General features: G+C 36.2%; 1 protein-coding gene across 1 annotated transcript in view; it reads left to right on the forward strand.

Annotated features, from left to right (window-relative positions):
* CSTF3 (cleavage stimulation factor subunit 3) overlaps window positions 1-19,214 on the forward strand; it is an 84,221-nt gene that overhangs the window by 63,759 nt on the left and 1,248 nt on the right. Inside the window, exons 9-20 of the mRNA XM_003412294.4 lie at window positions 1,896-1,973; window positions 2,718-2,880; window positions 7,102-7,211; window positions 7,494-7,610; window positions 7,870-7,944; window positions 9,539-9,682; window positions 10,591-10,693; window positions 13,700-13,769; window positions 15,071-15,266; window positions 17,934-18,087; window positions 18,808-18,902; window positions 19,048-19,108. Of these exons, the coding sequence (XP_003412342.1) occupies window positions 1,896-1,973; window positions 2,718-2,880; window positions 7,102-7,211; window positions 7,494-7,610; window positions 7,870-7,944; window positions 9,539-9,682; window positions 10,591-10,693; window positions 13,700-13,769; window positions 15,071-15,266; window positions 17,934-18,087; window positions 18,808-18,902; window positions 19,048-19,108 (1,366 nt within the window). The remainder of the gene's footprint in view (window positions 1-1,895; window positions 1,974-2,717; window positions 2,881-7,101; window positions 7,212-7,493; window positions 7,611-7,869; window positions 7,945-9,538; window positions 9,683-10,590; window positions 10,694-13,699; window positions 13,770-15,070; window positions 15,267-17,933; window positions 18,088-18,807; window positions 18,903-19,047; window positions 19,109-19,214) is intronic.

The raw sequence follows: 19,214 nt of genomic DNA on the forward strand, positions 1-19,214 counted from the left end.
TATTAGGCCTTTAGTGTGAGGTTTTATGTTTATCTGACTAAGAGCTAAACTGTTTACTGTTTGCTGTAGCTGTAGGTGTCAGGGGCCAAAATTTCCTGTAGGGTCCTTGTTTTTGTCTCCTCTGCTGTCTTTGAGTTTCCCTTCAAACTGCTTCTTAAATAGAGCCTGAGCCTTGCAGTTCTTTCAGTTGCAATGCCCTGTTATTATATAGGAGTCCTACTGATGTGGTGGTAAGGTGTGGAGAATTAGACGTATTCTAGAATACTGTGATTAGGTCTCAGTCCTTTAGTGGGCCTGTGTTCCTGGGCTGTGATCTTCCAAGCACTTTCTAGGCTTTTCCCTCCCTTAGATGAGACAAGAAAGCTAGAGGTAGCTGGGACTGGTTATTTCCCTTCCCCTTCATGAATTCCTTCAAGTCAGTTAGGGTCTTCTAATGTAATTTTCCTTGAGAGCAGGCCTTTGTTAGTGAGAATAGAACACACATTTCAATAAAGTAACTTTTCCCCTTTCCCTACCAGAAGCACAAGGAGATTTTTTTCCCATTTTTACCCTGAGAACCTGATTGGGGCTTTTGGAGATAAAACTAAACTAACGTGTGAGGCCTTTCTAAGGCTGGGCCCCCAGGAATATTTATCTCTCAACTATTCTATGCTCAATTGTTCAGTTTTCAGTTATCCCTTAAATTTTCCTACCAGTTGCTGGTTCCAGTAGTGGTTTCTGCTCTCAGTAAGCTGTGATGCATCTAAGAAGAGTTGTTTTCAGTTTGTTCATCTTTTTTCTTATGAGGATGGAAGTGACAACTTCTGAGCTCTTTACATGTCACACTAGAAACTCGAAGTCTCCTTTGTAATTTGTAAGAACTATATAGAGTAGTGAACTCTTCCCTTACAGACATGAGCAGTGGTTCTGAAACTTTGTTCTTGGGATTTTAAAACTTATTGAAGACTCCAAAGAGTTGTTTTGTGTTGTTGTTAGTGTTTTTTAATGTGGCTTATATCAGTCAACAATTAGCATATTGGAAATTAAAACTGAGAACTTTTCAAGATAGTTATTAATTTATTTAAAAGTAAATTTTATAAAACCCTTAGATTTTAACACAAATAGTATTTAAAAAATATTTTCCAAAACAAGGATAATTTCAATGAAAAGATTGGCATTGTTTTATATTTTTGCAAATCTGTTTAATGCCTAACTTAATAGAAAACAGGTGGATTCTCATATCTCCTTCTGTATTCAATCTGTTATGATATTGAACATCATATAGTCTCTGGGAAATTCCACTGTATTTGAAAGGAGCAAAAGGTCTTGGGGACTAGGGGTCCTTAGACTACCTTTTGAGAACTGCTAGGCATAAATGGTAATGTTTATCTCTCCTTGCTCTCACTGAATTTTTTTAAAGCTATGCGATCAGTGGAAACCCTGGTGGTGTAGTGGTTAAGCGCTACAGCTGCTAACCAAGAGGTCGGCAGTTCAAATCTGCCAGGTGCTCCTTGGAAACTCTATGGGGCAGTTCTACTGTCCTATAGTGGGTTTGGTTTTTTGGATGCAATCAGTTAGGAGGAAGTAAGCTTTTTGAGCTGAGGCATGGCTATTCACCTGGATGAATCTGTACATTGTAGAATTTTATGTGAAATAATTAATCCTTTTCAAATTATTCACTATCTTTAAAAATTCCTGATATATATAATTTTACTACTGCTGATAATAGACATAAGCAGGTCCTCCTTGATCTCTGAAGTTTATACTACTACTAAAGTTCTATTTCACTAATCAGAAATACCTTTTAAAATGAAGACTTTAAAGTCATTCAGTAAATGAATACATTAACCGTATTTTGCTAATTATACATCGTATACTTAATTTTAAAATAATGTTTTCCTTTGTTTTTTTCTTAGGGTATCAATATTCATTTAGCCAAAAAAATGATTGAAGATCGGAGTAGAGATTACATGAATGCTAGGCGTGTAGCAAAGGTATGGAATTCCATTAGGCCATTTACTTTAATGAGCCTTATTTATGGAAGAGTTTTCCCTGTATAATATTACTCTTGATACTTTCAGTCATTAGCAATTTTAACTAAGGACAATTAGATACAGTGTCTGAGCACTTGCTATATTTGAAATGAAATACCTCTCTACAGATACATTAAAGGACAAAATAGAATAAGTAGAGTTTGGAAGAAATTATCTTTCCAAAATATGGAAACATATGTGCTCATCTGAATACTGTACTACTGTGTGATCTAATAACATAACCCTTAGGAACAGATTTTGTATTGTGTGCATACTTTGCCTTTCACTGACATTCTTAGAATAATAAGTTAGGAAAAATAGGCTAGTAGTACTAAGTATTAAAATTCTAAAGGACAGATAGTTTCTCCAAAGATGGCAGTAATAATGCCACTAGATCATCAGTTATGTTGATCTGTCAGCCCTTCCATCCTGGAGAGTGACCTCCTTGATCACCTACAAAGACAGCCCAGGGGTGTTCTGCTTATTCAGCCCTGGGAACCTGTTCTCATGTGGGTAATACTCTCCTATCAGGTACTCACTCTGTTATCTTTCTTCCCATTCTTAAATAGTTTATAGTTAATATTAACAGAGTAGTATTTGAAAAGAATAGGTATTTTAAACAAAATAGATCAGACTGATCAACTCCATTCCACACACTTGAGTTTTTCAATACCCACCATAGAATTCTAAATGCTTGTTGTCTAGGAATATGAGACAGTAATGAAAGGTTTGGACCGCAATGCTCCCTCAGTGCCTCCTCAGAATACTCCTCAAGAAGCTCAGCAAGTAGATATGTGGAAGAAATACATACAGTGGGAAAAGAGCAACCCTCTTCGTACAGAGGATCAAACCCTTATAACAAAAAGAGGTAAAAAGCTTGGCCCTCCTGGGACTCCAATTACATGTATGTTAGACCACTTCATACTATTCCTTAGGTCACTGAGACTCTGTTTTTCTACTGTAATCTTTTTTTTTTTTTCCTTTTATTTTTCCTTTTGGATAATTTCTATAGATATATCTTCAAGTTCACTGACCCTTTGTTCTATTGTATCTAATCTGCTATTAAGGCATCCAGTAAATTTTTCATTTCAGATATTGTATACTTTCACATTCTGGAAGTTTCTATCCTAGAAATTTTTTATTTTTTCAGTTCATTTTTATGGTGTCCATTTCTGTACTGAGAGTCCCTGTCTGTTTATTCATTATGACCATCTTTTTTCTTTATGTCCTTGAACATACTTACAACAGTTGCTATAAAGTCCTTGACTCCTAATTCTTAGGGTTGGTTTCTTTTGACTGCTTTTTCTCTTGACTATGGGTTACATTTTCCTGTTTTTTCACGTGTATGTTGTTGTTAGATGCTGTCAAGTCGATTCCAACTCACAGTGACCCTACGTATACAACAGAATGAAACACTGCCTGGTTCTGCATCACCCTCACAATCGTTGCTATGTTTGAGCCCTTTGTTGCAGCTACTGTGTCAATACATCTCGTTAAGGGTCCTTTTCTTTTTTTGCTGACCCTCTGCTTTACCAAGCATGATGTCCTTCTCCAGGGACTGGTCCCTCCTGATAACATTTCCAAAATATGTGAGATGAAGGCTTGCCATTCTCAACTTCTAGGGAGCATTCTGACGGTACTTCTTCCAAGACAGATTTGTTTGTTGTTTTGCCAATCCATGGTATATTCAATATTCTTTATCAAAACCATAATTCAAAGGCATCAATTCTTCTTCGGCCTTCTTTATTCATTGTCCAGCTTTTGCATGCATATGAGACAATTGAAAATATCATGGCTTGGGTGAGGCACCCCTTAGTCCTCAAGGTGACATCTTTGCTTTTGAACACTTTAACGAGGCCTTTTTCAGGAGATTTGCTCAGTGCGATACGTCGTTTGATGTCTTGACTGCTGCCTGATTGTGGATCCAAGTAAAATGAAATCCCTGACAACTTCAATATTTCTTCTGTTTATCATGATGCTGCTTATTGGTCTAGTTGTGAGGATGTCTACACATTTTAATTTCTTTTTTTACGATATTGTCCAAATGATACATTATAGAAACTCCGGATTCTGCAATCTTACTCTGAAGAATGTTAAGTTTTATTTTAGTTAAACAACTAGCAGATCACCTGGACTTTGTGGAGGCTTGGTTTTATAATGGTAGGACCGATCTTTTTTAGTTTTGCCATTTATCTTAGGATAAAGGATACAGATAGCCCTAGGCCATACTTTTACTCTTAAAACCTAACCCTTTTGAGATTTCAATGGAAAGTCCAAGGTTAAGAAAGTACTCAGAACTTCTAACTTGACAGGACTCAAACTCCAAATTTGGTCACTCTTGAAATGGGCAGCTGCTGAAGTATCGATTCAACTCTTTTTCAGCCTTTCAGCCTTATTTTCTGTTTTTTTTTTTTTTTTTTTTTTTTAATTCTCCCCTACAGATGTATATTTTAGGATTAAAGATTGAGGGAAATTTATACCCAGATTTTCAGGCTCTGCTCTTTGTGGTTCTTTCCTTTTTGGGATTTCCCTCCTCTGTTTCCAGCTGCTCTTGTACGTAATTCAGAATTCCATCCTCTGATGCCTCAAGCAAATAATACTGCAGCATTTCACTTTAGTTCTAGCTACCCAGAACTGCACAGACTGTGATGTACCTATGTTAGTTCGTACTGCTGCCATAACTAATTACTCCAAACTGGGTGGCTTAAAACAACAGAAATTTATTCTCTCACAGTTGTGGAGGCTAGAAGTCTGGAATCAAGGTGTTGACAAAGCCATGTTCCCTCTGAAAGCTCTAGAGAAGAATCCTTCATTTCAGAGTTTCCTCTGAAAGCTCTAGAGAAGAATGCCTTCCTAGCTTCTGGTAGCTCCCAGCAATCCATGCTGGTTTTGGCTTGTAGATGTATTAATCCAATCTGTGCTTCCTTCTTCATTTGGCCATCTTTCCTGTGTCTCTGTGTCCAAATCTCTTCTTACTCTTAAAAAGAAGCCAGTCATTGGATTTAGGGCCTACCCTAATCCAGTAAAACCAAACCAAACCTGTTGCTGTCAAGTCGATTCCAACTCATAGTGACCCTATAGGGCAGAGTAGAACTGCCCCATAGGGTTTCCAAGAAGTGCCTGGTGGATTCAAACTGCTAACCAAAAGGTCAGCAGCTGTAGCTCTTAACCACTGTGCCAATAGGACCTCATTTTAACTTTATTACATCTGCAAAGACTATTTGCAATAAGGTCATATTCACAGGTACTAGGAGTTATGACTTGAACATATCTTTTTAGGGGACACAATTAAACCCACTATAGAGTCCTTAAGGGAAAAAACCCATTGTGGTTCCCTTTTTTCAAAGGTTGATCCCCTTTGGTTTTTCTGCTTTTTGGTTATCCTCTAGTGCCTTTGGGGCCCTGGGTGGAGCATATGGTTTGCACTTGACTACTAACTGAAAGGTTGGCAATTGAAACCCACCTGGTGGTGGCAAGAAAGAAAGGCCTGGTGATCTGCTTCTGTAAAGATTACAGCCAGGAAAAACCCTATGAAGCAGTTCTACTCTGTAACATATGGAGTTGTCATGAATCAGAATCAACTTGATGGCAACAAGTTTTTTTGTTTTTTGGTGCCAGTGCCTTCAAATAGCTGCTTTTTGTATTTTTTCAGAGTTTATAATTTTTATTTTCAGGAGGGATAGTCCGATACAAACTACTACTCCAGAGCTGGAATTTGGAACTTTTGTTGTTGTTGTTGAGAACGTACACAGCAAAACATATGCCAACTCAACAATTTCTATATATATAATTCAGTGACATTGATTACATCCTTCAATTTATATAACCATTCTCACACTTCTCTGAGTCGTTCCTCCCCATTAACATAAACTCACTGACCCCTAAGGTTCCTATCTAATCTTTTGAGTTGCTGTTATCGATTTGGTCCCATATAGATAGTTCTTAAAAGAGCATAATGCTTAAAGCAGTTTTTTTTTTTTTTTTTTGACTAGTTAAGCTAATCTTTTATTTGGTTTTAGAAATACTACAGGGAATATTTTTAGTTTAAGGTTTAAAGATTATCTCAGAACTATAGTTTCAGGGATTCATCCAGCCTTCATGGCTCCAGGAAGTCTGGAGTCCATGAGAATTTGAAATTCTGTTTTGTATTTTCCCCCTTTTGATCAGGATTCTTCTATAGAATCTTTGATCTAAATGTTCAGTAATGGCAGTCAGGCACCATCTAGTTCTTCTGGTCTCATGGCAAAGGAGGCAGTTTTTCATGGAAGCAATTAGCCACCCATTCCATTTCTTCTTCCTGTTCCTGACTCTCCTTCTTCCTCTGTGGTTCCAGGCAAATAGAGAGTAATTGTTGTACCTTGGACTGCTGCTTGCAAGCTTTTATGACCCCAGGCTCTATGCACTGAACCAGGAGGTAGCCTAATATTAATAGGCTAATTAACTGGGATGTACCATGAAACCATGGCCCTAAACCTCCAAACCAAGGAACCATGGAAATTTAGAATTTTTTTAAATTCCTCAATCTTGTCTTACTCTATTACCTGTAGGCCTTTGCAAATACTATTTCCTTAGCCTATTTTTTATTTGTCCCTGTCCCTCCTCCACTCCATTTCCTCTCTCAACTGACCAGCTTCTATCCCTTCTTCAGGTTTTGCTTTAGATATCATCAGTTCCTTAGTGAAGGTTTTCTTAAGTACCTAAACTAAATCCTGTAGCTCTAAGTTTTAAGAGTATGCTATAATTTCCTTATATTACTTACACTTTTCATAATTGCTTTCTTAATGTCTGTCTTTCCATATATTATAGACTTCTTGGGTATAAAGTCTCATTCACAGGTATATCCACAGTGTCTTTCACATTCCCTAGAATATAGTTGGTGCTTAGTAGATATTAATTTAATAAATGATGGATGGATGGATAGGGCTTGGGTGGATAATGGTGCCAGAAATCCTCAAGTTTTTTATTTCTAATCATCATTCATTATTGAGGACCCTGCCTTAGGCTAACAATTTAGTTGTGATGCTTTCATTGATAGTTTTACATGAAGTATTTCTTTTAATGGACTGTTGTTATCAATGTCTTCTTCTAGTTATGTTTGCATACGAACAGTGCCTGCTTGTTCTGGGCCACCACCCTGATATTTGGTATGAAGCTGCACAGTATCTTGAGCAGTCAAGTAAACTGCTAGCAGAGAAGGGGGTGAGTATCCCCAACCCCTTAGAGTGGCTATTTTTTAATGTATTAAAGTGATGAATCATTTAGGGTACTTGTATGATTCTTGTAGAAGTTAAAATAATGGAAGAAGTATTTGGAATTTTTTTTGGAATCCAAAAATGCAGATGTGTCCATACATACATACAAATAAGTGTGTATTTTCTTAGATACACATAAACAAATAAAGTAGGTAGTTTTATTAATTTTATTTTCTTTCAACTATATTAAAATAATTGAGGTAGTGCTTTCATTTATTTTTTCTCTCAGGATATGAATAATGCCAAATTGTTTAGTGATGAAGCTGCTAATATATATGAAAGAGCCATAAGCACTTTATTAAAGAAGAATATGCTGCTTTATTTTGCATATGCTGATTATGAAGAGGTAGGTAAAAATGCTTAGAACTTTCTTATAATTCAGTTTTTACTGCAGGAGTGAATTTGGTTTCTTACTGCTCCTTTGCCAGGTATGTTACTTATGTTAGACAGAGATAATGCAAAATAAAGTTATTAGTCCTCAGTTCGTACTGAATTTATGCTCAAAGCAGGTGCCATTGTGGAGTGTGGCCTCTGGATTCGTCAGAGCTGAAATCCTGCTTGTTTATGTGTATATATTTACATTTGCTTCTTCTCTACCACCTTAGAGTCGCATGAAGTATGAGAAGGTTCACAGTATATATAACAGACTTCTGGCAATTGAAGATATTGACCCTACCTTGGTGAGTAGCTTTACAAATCTGTTTCCCAGCTTTACAGTCTGATTAAAAAAAAAAAAAGTTTTAATTTACATATAGTAAAATTCAGTCCTGTTGGTATATAGTTCTCTGATTCTTGAGAAAATAATAGTCATGTGAACACCATCACAACAGAAATACAACACACTTCCATCACCCCTGAAAAATTCCCTCATGTGGGGCCCCTTTGTAGTCAATCCTTCCCTCTCCTCAAACCCTTGGCAATTGATTTGCTTTTTGCTGGATTTTTTTTTAGTCCACTTTATGCCACATAATTGTCTAAAACAGTTTTTTTTAAATAAATGGGGCAGGAGGAAACAACATCCCAGAAAAGGACTGGACAGGAACTCACTTTATCCTGCGTTCTGCACTATAATAGTGGTTTTTATAGTCCTGAGTTTCTGCAAAAGTGTGAAGGAGCACCCCCAGTGAGAGAGGGATAGGCCAATAGGTGGGCTCTAAACCCTCTGCCCTAGGTCTGCTAGAGGTATACTATTTTGTTTTTCTGTTTATATTGGAATACCATTTATGTATTATTTTTAAATTTATTCTGCAAATAGCTCTGTGCTATGCACTGTGTTATACTCCAGGAGTATATTAACAAACTAGGTAAAATCCCTTTCCTCAAGTACCTCCTAGTCAGGGTCATCAAGTGTCCTAATTTTCACAGATCTGAGGGGCTTTCTGGGATATGGGACTTTTGGTTTGAAAACTAACAGTTGTGGGCAAACCAGGATGAGTTAGTCACCCTACTCATGGTACAGTGTCATTTGCTTATTAAACATTGCATACTCTTCAGGTATTGGGCACTCTGTAGATGCTGGGTATAAAAGGCTCATAAATGGTTTATTGATCAAATTACATAATCAACTAATCAATAAAAAATTCCATTATATGGTCTTCATAGGCTTTTAAAGCAATAAACCAAGAAAATGTGAAGTTAAACATGTATTGTTAAACATGCTTTTATTAAAGAAAACATTGAATTTCTAGATGTTGGCTTTTATTAAAGAGTGTTTTCCAGTTGTTTCACTTTTTTTTTTTTCCCCCTTTAAAATTAATTTGCATGTTCTGGAATTAGTGGTGATGACTGGAGCCCTGGTGGTGCAGTGGTTAAGAGCTCAGCGGCTAACCAAAAGGTCAGCAGTTCAAATCCACCAGCTGCTCTTTCGAAACCCTATGAGGCAGTTATACTCTGTTCTATAGAGACACGATGAGTCAGAATCTATGGGTTTGGTTTTTTTGGTTTTGGATTACTCAGCCTTATGAATATGCAGAAAAACCATTGAATTACATACTTTAAAAGGGTAAATTTTGTGTTATGTGGATTACATCTCAACAGAAAAACAGGACAGCAAAATAATAATAATAATAATTTGTACACATCTTTAATTCCAGAAAATATTAGCTTGTAGATTTAAATCAGGCAATGTTGATAATTCTACTAATTTCTTGGGTATTCAAGATTGTTTTCTTATAGTATAGGAATAAAAAGTGAACCTGCATTACATTCTAGAAGGATCACATTCTGCCTAATTTGTAGATTCCATTATAATTAACAATTCCTTTTTTTGCATAGGTATATATCCAGTATATGAAATTTGCAAGAAGAGCAGAAGGTATCAAATCTGGAAGAATGATATTTAAAAAAGCAAGAGAAGATACCAGAACCCGCCACCATGTCTATGTTACTGCAGCACTCATGGAGTACTACTGTAGTAAGGTAAATATTGAAATACAAATATAAAGAAAGGTAAAATAATTTTCTTCATCTGAGGTACATTACTTAAATGAAAGATAGTCCTGGTTTCTGACATTAAACTTTAATTGTTGCATTTCATAAAGAAAATCTAAGTGTATCTCTGTGAAATTACATGGCATGTCATCCAAATCCCCTCTGCCTGCTAATTTATGCCTTATTAAGCCCCATTATTGCCAAACTCCTTGAATATTTTTTATTGTGATAAAATATATATAAGAACTCAAGACAGGAACCATTCCCAAAGCCAACTCTTCAGACAGGGATTGGTCTGGAACATGGGATATAAAATGATACTGGTGAAGAACAAGCTTCTTGGATCAAGTACACACATAAAACTGTTGGCATCTGCTGTCTGGAGGGGAGATGAGAGGGCAGAGGGGGCAGGACACAAGGAGAGAAAGTGGAGGGAAGGAGTGTGCTGTCTCATGACGGGGAGAGCAATTAGGAGTATATAAAAAAAAAATAGCAAGGTATAAATAAATTTTTATATGAGAGACTGACTTGATTTGTAAACTTTCACTTGAAGCACGATAAAAATTAATTTAAAAAATATATATGTAAGAAAACATTTGACATTTCAACCAGTTTAACCTGTACAATTCAGTGACCTTAATTATTGTACAACCCGTTTCCAATTTTTCTCATCACCATTAACAGAAACTCAGTGCCTGTTAAGCAATAATTCCCTCTCCCACCCACTCCTGGTAACCACTGATAAGCCCTTAAGTGGTTTTTTACTTAACGTGATTTTAATTTTCATTTTAATACCCATGTAGCTTATCGTATGTAAGTGTTATAGTTTTAATATTCTTATGAGCATCTTGCCAGATATTTCATGGAAATCAGTACTTTATTCTCTTTACTTCTAGGACAAATCTGTTGCCTTTAAGATTTTTGAGCTAGGGCTCAAGAAATATGGAGACATTCCAGAATATGTCCTGGCCTATATTGACTATCTCTCTCACCTCAACGGTAAGTAGACACTAGAACAGTTACTCAGTATTAAACATCAATGTCATTCTCTTAAATTACATTGTTAGGTTTTATTTCTTCTCAAATGTACTATAATGTTGTCATCACATCAGAACTGGGCAATTGATAGGCACTCAAGAAATATTTGTGCCCTGACTATCAACCAGGAATTTATACTGGTAGATGTTTTCTGACTCTGAAGAATGGTCTTTAATACATCATCAGTAATCAGTAGCAGTTTAAGCCCACAAATTTAGAGTTGGGAGACATAGACTTGTTTATGCCCATCTCTGATGACTCTGGGCAAGTGATCCCGTTTCCTGGGAAGAAAACAGGTCCAAAAAAACAAACAAACTCAGTCTAGCCACCATTAACAAAAATGTATAAGTAAAGAAAATGCTTTTAAGCTACTGTGGAAAAGATTTAGAAAAGATGTGTGTTTTATTAGCATCTTAGTTTTTATCTCCCTATTCTGTTGTAGTAATAATAATGGCCATCCTTTACTGAGTCCCTACCATGTGCCAGGCACTGTGCTAGGTGACTCGTATAAATACATATTTATACGAGTCACCTAGCACAGTTAGTCCAGTTACAGTTGGGGATATACAATTTCTTGATTAAAGATATGGTGTAAATGTTGATTATGTGTCATGTAAATGGTTACAGAATTAGATATTGCATCAATGATTTTAAATGGTGTTTTAGGAAAATACAGCATTCTGTATACCTAAATAATATAAAAGAATAAAACTTAAAAACTTGTATTTCAGCTTAGTGATTCTGCACTCTGAAAAAAGATTTACTCCAAATAGTGAGACCATGGGCCATTAGAAATGATCATTTTTTTTATGTGAAATCAATGTTCCTCACCAATTTTAAATTGTTTTCCTTGATTTTTTAAATAGTAGTTACTAGTATGCTAATATTTGTATTATTATTCTAAAAACGAGGATGATACATCAGCATTAGTCTTCCAAAATTAATGATTAGACAGTTCATTTTTTATCCATTCATTTATCTATCCATTTATCTAGTACCTTCGGGTTACCAGGGCCTGGGAGTACAAAGAGGAATAGGACTCCATTCTTACCCTCTAAGAATCTGGTGAGGGAATCAGATGTGTAAACATGATTGCATCATCGTTTAGTTTTAACTGTAGCATGAATTCTGGGGTTAGGTGGATTAGCTGTGTAATTTTAAGCTTGTTTTCTTATGTGTAGAATGGTCATAAGAGTACCCATCTCAAAGGATTGCTGAGAGGATTAAATGAGTTTTTACATGTGTTTGACTTTTATGGAATGTGGTCAATACTCCATAAACATTAACTGTTAATGGTGATGATGAAATGTGCTAAATACCATAATAGAGCCCTGAATGAAGTACTCTGGGAGCATAGAAAAGGGGGTGTAATTTAAGTTCTAGAGCAGTACTGTGCAATTATGGTAGCCGCTAAACTAGGCTATTGAGTACTTGAAATGTGGCTACTCCAAATTGAGATGTGTAAGTGTAAAATACATACCAGATTTCAAAAACTTAGTATAAAAAAAAGTAAAATATCTTAATCATTTTTGTATTGATTACTACATGTTGAAATGATAATTTGGATGTATTGAGTTGATTAAATATATTATTAAAGTCAATTGCACCTGTTTTACTCTTTCAAATGTAGTTAGCAGAAAATTTTATATTACGTATGTGGCTTCCATTATATTTCTGTTGGACAGTGCTGTTCTAGAGGGTGTCATAAAGAAGGGGACATGAACTGGATTTTGAAGGTTGAGCAATAGTCAGGTAAAGAAAAAAGGAAAAGGCATTCTGGGCAGAGAGTATAGCATATACACAAGCAGTAGAAAAGTTATGTGGAATAGTAAAAAGTATGTCTGGGGCAAAACTTGGAATAAACCAAAAGGATAAAGATGTAAGTATCACTTACCATTTTTTTAAAGTATGTTAAATCGAAGGTGAAAGCTGTGAATATGGTGCTATCTTCCTTGGTTCAATCTGTATATGAACATGTAGTAAAGCTGAATAACTACCTTCAACCAATAAAAATTAACCACTCTGCTGGATTCTTTTTTTTTTTTCAAACAATTTTATGGAGGTATAATTTACATATCCTAAGTTTTTTGTTTATAATTCAGTAAATTTACTGGATTCTTAAATTTAATAAGATCCCTTAAGAGTTTAGCAAGAAGTATCATTTTCTCACTTTCAGCTACAGAGAACCTCTCAAGAATCTTAAGATTTAATTCACATCTGGCAACCACTTTTAATTAATTTCTATTTGCATATTTATCTAGCAACCTAGATATTATATTACCCATATAAGAAATTAGTTAAGGATACAGTAGTCCTGGTGTTTCAAAGGACTCAACTGTACCTAAATTTGAGCTTGTCATCCTTCACATTCAATATATTTAAAAAATATCAATAGTCTGACAATTATAATGTGAGCATATTTAAAATTTGTGTTATTTTAAAAAGGCAAATGGGATAAACCAAAAAACCAAACCCATTGCTATCGTATTGATTCTGACTCATAGCAACTCTATAGGACAGAGTATAACTGTCCCAAAGGGTTTCCAAGGCTGTAAATCTTTATGGAAGCAGACTGCCACATCTTTCTCCCGCAGAGTGGCTCGTGGGTTCAAACCACTGACCTTTGGGTTAGCAGCCAGACACTAACCACTGCGCCATCAGGGCTCCTGCAAATGGGTTACACTGTTGTAAACTGTTTTGCATTATTACAAGTGTAGCATAGTATAGGAGGGCTGAACTAGAAGTAAAAAGACTTTGCTTCTAGGTATGGTTGTTATGCAATAACTGACCCACATCAATCACTAAATCATTTTTTAACCTCTGTTTCCTCATCTATAAAAATCAACTGTGATAACAGTTATGTTTCTGCATAGGATTTTTGTGAGGAATGAGATCATGCATGTGCAAATACAATGCTGAATTGTAAAGCTGATTTTTTAATTTTTAAAATCATTTTTAATATCCTAGAGGACAATAATACCCGAGTTTTGTTTGAAAGAGTTTTAACATCTGGAAGCCTTCCTCCTGAGAAGTCTGGGTAAGAACTGTGAAAACTTGTCAGGTTTTGCTTTAATAATTGAATTGTGACCTATGGGATCGTATTCATCTTTGAGATTCTTCTATGGGATGAATGTTTGCTTGAGTATGACTTTCAGGAGAAATTTCCCTCCTCCCTCAAGACTTATTTTAAAAATGCCAACCTGCAATATTTTCATACCTGGGTAAAATTTTTTATTTTTGCACAGTGATTTTTTTTTAAACTTGTTTTGACAGGTGCTACAGCAACTTATTATTACATATTTTAATACATCTTTCTAGTTTACTATATCCCTAGAAATTGATATGAACAAGTTAATAGAAGAGTTCTGAAATTTTCACCTTCTTTACTCGAGCATTTTTGCCTTCCTTTCTTATTGAAAGTTAAGTTTCTTTTATGTCCTTGATTTATGGTTTTGACTGTCAGTTTTATCATATAAGGGAACAACATGGTATAGGGGAAAGGCTTTGGAGTGGCACAGTCTTGGTTCAGTTCAGCAAACTAGACCTTGGGCAAATTTCATAAACTTATCAATTCTTACTTTCTCATTAAGTAACAATAATACTTACCAGCATAGGATTTTTATGATAGCCCAGTGCTAGGTATATAAGAGGCACTCAATATATTACTTTAGTATAAAGATGCTTAGTGACATTTAAGTAGAGTCTTAGAACATTAATTTCGGCTGTTAAAACCAGCACAAATTTGTCTCCAGTGATGCATATTAATATGAAAAGATAGAGAACAATCATATTAGATTTTGGAATATATCTTTATCCATACATTGGATGAAGAATGCATCCTACATTATACCTCATACCACTAAACCAAATAATGAAGCCACATCATTCGGAAGAAATTGGAAATCTGTCTAGGTTCCTTTTCCAAGTCTTCTACCCTGAGTTTACCCTCTCTGAAAGGTAAATGTCTCTCTTACTGACCATAGGGATAGGTCATATGTGCTAAATAAGTAAAAAAATTTTACAAAGGGAGAGGAGGAAGCAGGGGGCTTGAATACTGAAGAAGTATTCGGGGTGAGGTATTACGATGTGTGTAATTTACTTAAAAATACTTAAGCAAAAGCAAGATGAAGCAAATATGGCAAAATATTAACAATTATTCAGTCTAGATAATGGTATATAGGCATTCATTATACTAGTTTTCTGTAGTTTGGAAATTTTTATAACAAAAAAAGAGCTTTTTATAATTAAAGAAAAAAGGGGGACTTAAAGCTTTTTTGTAAATAGGCACCTCCCTCAACCCAGAATCATTGCGTATTGATTAGATTTATTTTCTTACAGAGAAATCTGGGCCCGATTTCTAGCTTTTGAAAGTAATATTGGTGATCTAGCTAGTATTCTGAAGGTGGAGAAAAGACGGTTTACAGCATTCAAAGAAGAATATGAAGGCAAAGAAACAGCTTTACTGGTAGATAGATACAAGTTCATGGATTTGTATCCTTGCTCTGCAAGTGAACTCAAAGCACTGGGTTATAAGGTATGTACCTAGGACCAAGATGTGTGCTGTCCTTACTTTTTCAGTGTTTTAGTATAGTTCATGTATAACCTTCATCCCAAAGCAAATTCTGAAATAATAATCTAGTTTTAAAATAGATTTACAGAAAACAAGAAGATCAGGGATTTTCCTTTAGTTTATGAAACACTAAATATCAAAGGTAGCTAAACAAAATGAGAAGTAAAATGTGATTAACAAATGCTTTTATTCTTTCCCTGAAATTGTCAATTTCTTTTATCTTATGCCTGGTGGGGTAGGGGTGGGAGGTGATGGAAAGAAGAAAAACAAAAGGAAATATGAATGTCTTCTTAGGTATTAAACTTCCTTTTTACTAATAAAAAAAATTTTTTTTTAATAGCTCTTATTAAATTGGTGAACAAGTACTTTGATAGGAGATCTTAAACCAAATGTAGTTGCTGTTATGTATAAGATAAAATGAAGAACCATTACAGCTTGTCAAATCCATGAAGTTCCCTGAGGAATCTGAATCCTTTAAAGGTGCTCCTTCAGTAGGTCTCCAGGGAATTAGCTTATCTAGGAGTGAATAGGAGTGAATAGAACTCCTCTATGTAAACTATGTAAACTACTGATTGTAAGAGAAGTCTGATATCTGGACCTATGCAGGCCAGGGGGCAGATTAATGTTTATGCAGCCCTAGAATTAGCCCTTGTTGAGAAAAACCATTCTTCTATCATTTCTTGATCTTTCTGTGTTGTGTGAGCAAAGACCAAGTTGGAAATACAAAGGGAAACTATTTATACAAGAGTCCCTGATGGCTCTGTAAGCCACACGGCATTAGGACCTTCCTCGTCATCATCCTCCACTTTCTCACTGCCCTTTTGGCCTGGGTCTCACTCTGTATCTGAACCACTTCAAGAAGTTTGAGAACAACTACCCATAATTGAGCTTCAGATCCTGTCATTAATGGCAGCCCCAGTTCTGTGCCAGTCCCAGATTCCTATTCAGAGCCAAGATGTTTGTTCTTGCTCAGGGATGAGCAGTTTCTGCTTGAGTTTAACTACTTCCCAATGAAAAGCTAAGACACTTTAACACTACTTTGTGGAATTATTTGAAAAAGCTATTTCAACTTTTCTAAGATGAAAATGGCAATTAAGGAAGTTTATGAAAATAAAGAACTTATTACTTCCAAGTGGAAACCCTGGTGGTATAGTGGTTAAGTGCTATGGCTGCTAACCAAAAGGTTGCCAGTTCAAATCTACCAGGCACTCCTTGAAAACTCTATGCAGCAGTTCTACTCTGTCCTGTAGGGTCGTTATGAGTTGAAATCGACTCGACGGCAACAGGTTTCTATTCCCAAGTAGTACTACCTCTTGAATGTGAATTTCCCAACTTTCATTTCTATTTCTATTCGCACATGTGGTGGTGTGTAGTGTGCACATACGTGTACACGTATGTGAGAGGGAGAAGCAATTCCCCAATATATCTGCTCATTTAGATTTGCCCATATAATAGCTGATGTGGTCAACTGCATTACCAAATTTTGAGAAAACAAAATGCTCTTATATCCCCTCTGGTGGATATAGGGGCTCTTCTCCAGGCATGTTGACACTGGCTTGCCTGTACCAGGAGTTCATTTGCGGTAGGGCCTCTGTTAAAAGGTAGATATATTTCTCCCCTTGATATATCTTAGAGAGTTGTTCTCAGCCCTGGAGGGGCATTGCTAGTATACTGGAAAGAAGACTCTGTATAGGTTTTGAGGTCAGAGAAGCCTGGGTTCTAATCCCCTCTCTACTTAGGCTTTGTGACTTAGGAAAAATCAGAACCTCTTTAAGCTTCAGTCCTTCTGTAAAATGGAGATGTTGATATTTACCTCATCAAAGGGCTACAACTGCCTGACACATAGTGGTGCTCAATAAATGTCCCTTCTCCCCCATAGCAGTATATTGGGAATAATTTTTCATTTCATTAGTCCTATTTTATAATAAAAATGTACCTAATGTTGGGATTCACCTAAAGTAGCAAAACAGCACAGTGTTTAAGAGCCTGGCTGCTAACCAAAAGACTGGCAGTTCGAATCCACGAGCTACTCCTTAGAAACGCTATGGGGCAGTTCTGCTCTGTCCTATAGAGTTGCTATGAGTTGGAATCGACTTGACAGCAACAGGTTTGGGGTATTTTTTTTTTTTTTTTTTTTGGTTTAGTATAAGGTAGGATAAAATGTTTTAGCTTTCATGGAGCAGGACCTCACTTAATCCACATTCTTATTTAAAGAAACTGCCAGATGTTGTTCAATTCTAGAGGAAGGGAGGTGTCAGGAGAATATCTAAAACTGCAATTTTTCCTCTACCCTCTATTTAGTGCCTAGTCTTCTGACTTTCCCCATTAAAGCTTGTATTTATCCTACAAATGTCCTAACAGGTGATGCTGAGTCTAATGATTCTTAACTGGGGTTGGGGTAGGATTATAAAACACTGAGTCAATGATTTATCAGTCTTTAGAGCCTTATTGCTTCCCTTGCTAAATATTTAACAGTCTTTAATATCATTGAAGTTCTCGCTTATCCCTCTCCATTTCTTTCTGCATTTTAACCCATGTATTCACACTCTACCCTCGAGATTGTAGAACTGCACATTTATACTGTGTAAGTCCCGTTTTCAGATTTAGGATTCTTCTGTTCTGCATTTTCAGGATGTCTCCCGTGCTAAGCTAGCAGCTATAATTCCAGACCCAGTTGTAGCTCCTTCTATAGTGCCTGTTCTGAAAGATGAAGTGGATAGAAAACCAGAATACCCTAAACCCGACACTCAGCAGATGATTCCATTTCAGCCACGACATTTAGCACGTAAGCCATGACTTTAGATCCTGTACTGAGACCTCAGTTTGTATTCTGATTTCAAACTGATTTCAATCCAGAGGTGTGGGGGTGAAGTAACATGACCTTTTCATTGTAGGTTAATGATTAGACTTAGGGTCACTATGGCAAGTGTCTTAGCTGTAATCTTTGAACCAAAATGAACTAAGACTCTCTCTTAGCTCAACGATCCAGATTCTGGTAACCCATTTGGCAGTGATACTTAGTTTTCAGAAATACCATTACATACAGAGGGCATGTACAGCTGACTTCCTTCAGTGATATTATTTGGTATCATTCCCATTTACTAATGCACTGTAGCCCCTCTGGATCCAGTCTGAGCAAGGCCCTTATGATTAAATATATTGTTGAATAGTTGTCTGACTTTAGACAGGATTACTGAACAATGACTGTGGGGCTCAGAGATGGTCTTTAGGTCAGCCCCTGGATTATTTTATGAAAAGCAACTTGCCTAATTTTCTGCCACCCTTTTTTTTTATGGCCACGTGGTTGAGGCTGCTTTCACTGTCTCACCCATTTAAGTTTTGCTAAAGCAGGTAACCACTGCAAGCAATTTAAAATATCCTGAAGAAGGCAACATAGACATAGAAAATAATTATGTACAAATCTACTTTTGTATAATTTATTGTAGCTCTAGCATCTATAGAAATTGTCCATTCCATTTGGTTCAGACTTTTCTTCCTCTCACAGCTCCAGGCTTACACCCTGTCCCCGGTGGAGTGTTCCCAGTGCCACCCGCAGCAGTAGTTCTAATGAAACTTCTCCCTCCTCCTATCTGTTTCCAGGTATGTTTGCTATTATTGTGGTATATGTTGGCTCAATGTGTTATAATAATTGCATGCTTTTTCTTTTGTATCATGAGAAATACAAATTTCTGCTATTTTAACTTGTCAGATTACTGGGGATTAAAATTCCTTTGTATCAAAATAGGGTCCTTTTGTACAAGTGGATGAACTGATGGAAATTTTCCGTAGATGCAAGATACCAAATAGTAAGTACTGCAAATTCCATTTTTAGGGTGGCATTCTCGTTGTTGCCTCATAGGCAGGAGAGATTGTTACTCTGCCACTGAAGTTTCCAAAGCCAGGCAACTTGCA

The sequence above is a fragment of the Loxodonta africana genome, chromosome 7 (assembly GCF_030014295.1).
Source record: "Loxodonta africana isolate mLoxAfr1 chromosome 7, mLoxAfr1.hap2, whole genome shotgun sequence".
In the NCBI taxonomy this organism is placed as follows: Eukaryota; Metazoa; Chordata; class Mammalia; order Proboscidea; family Elephantidae; genus Loxodonta; species Loxodonta africana.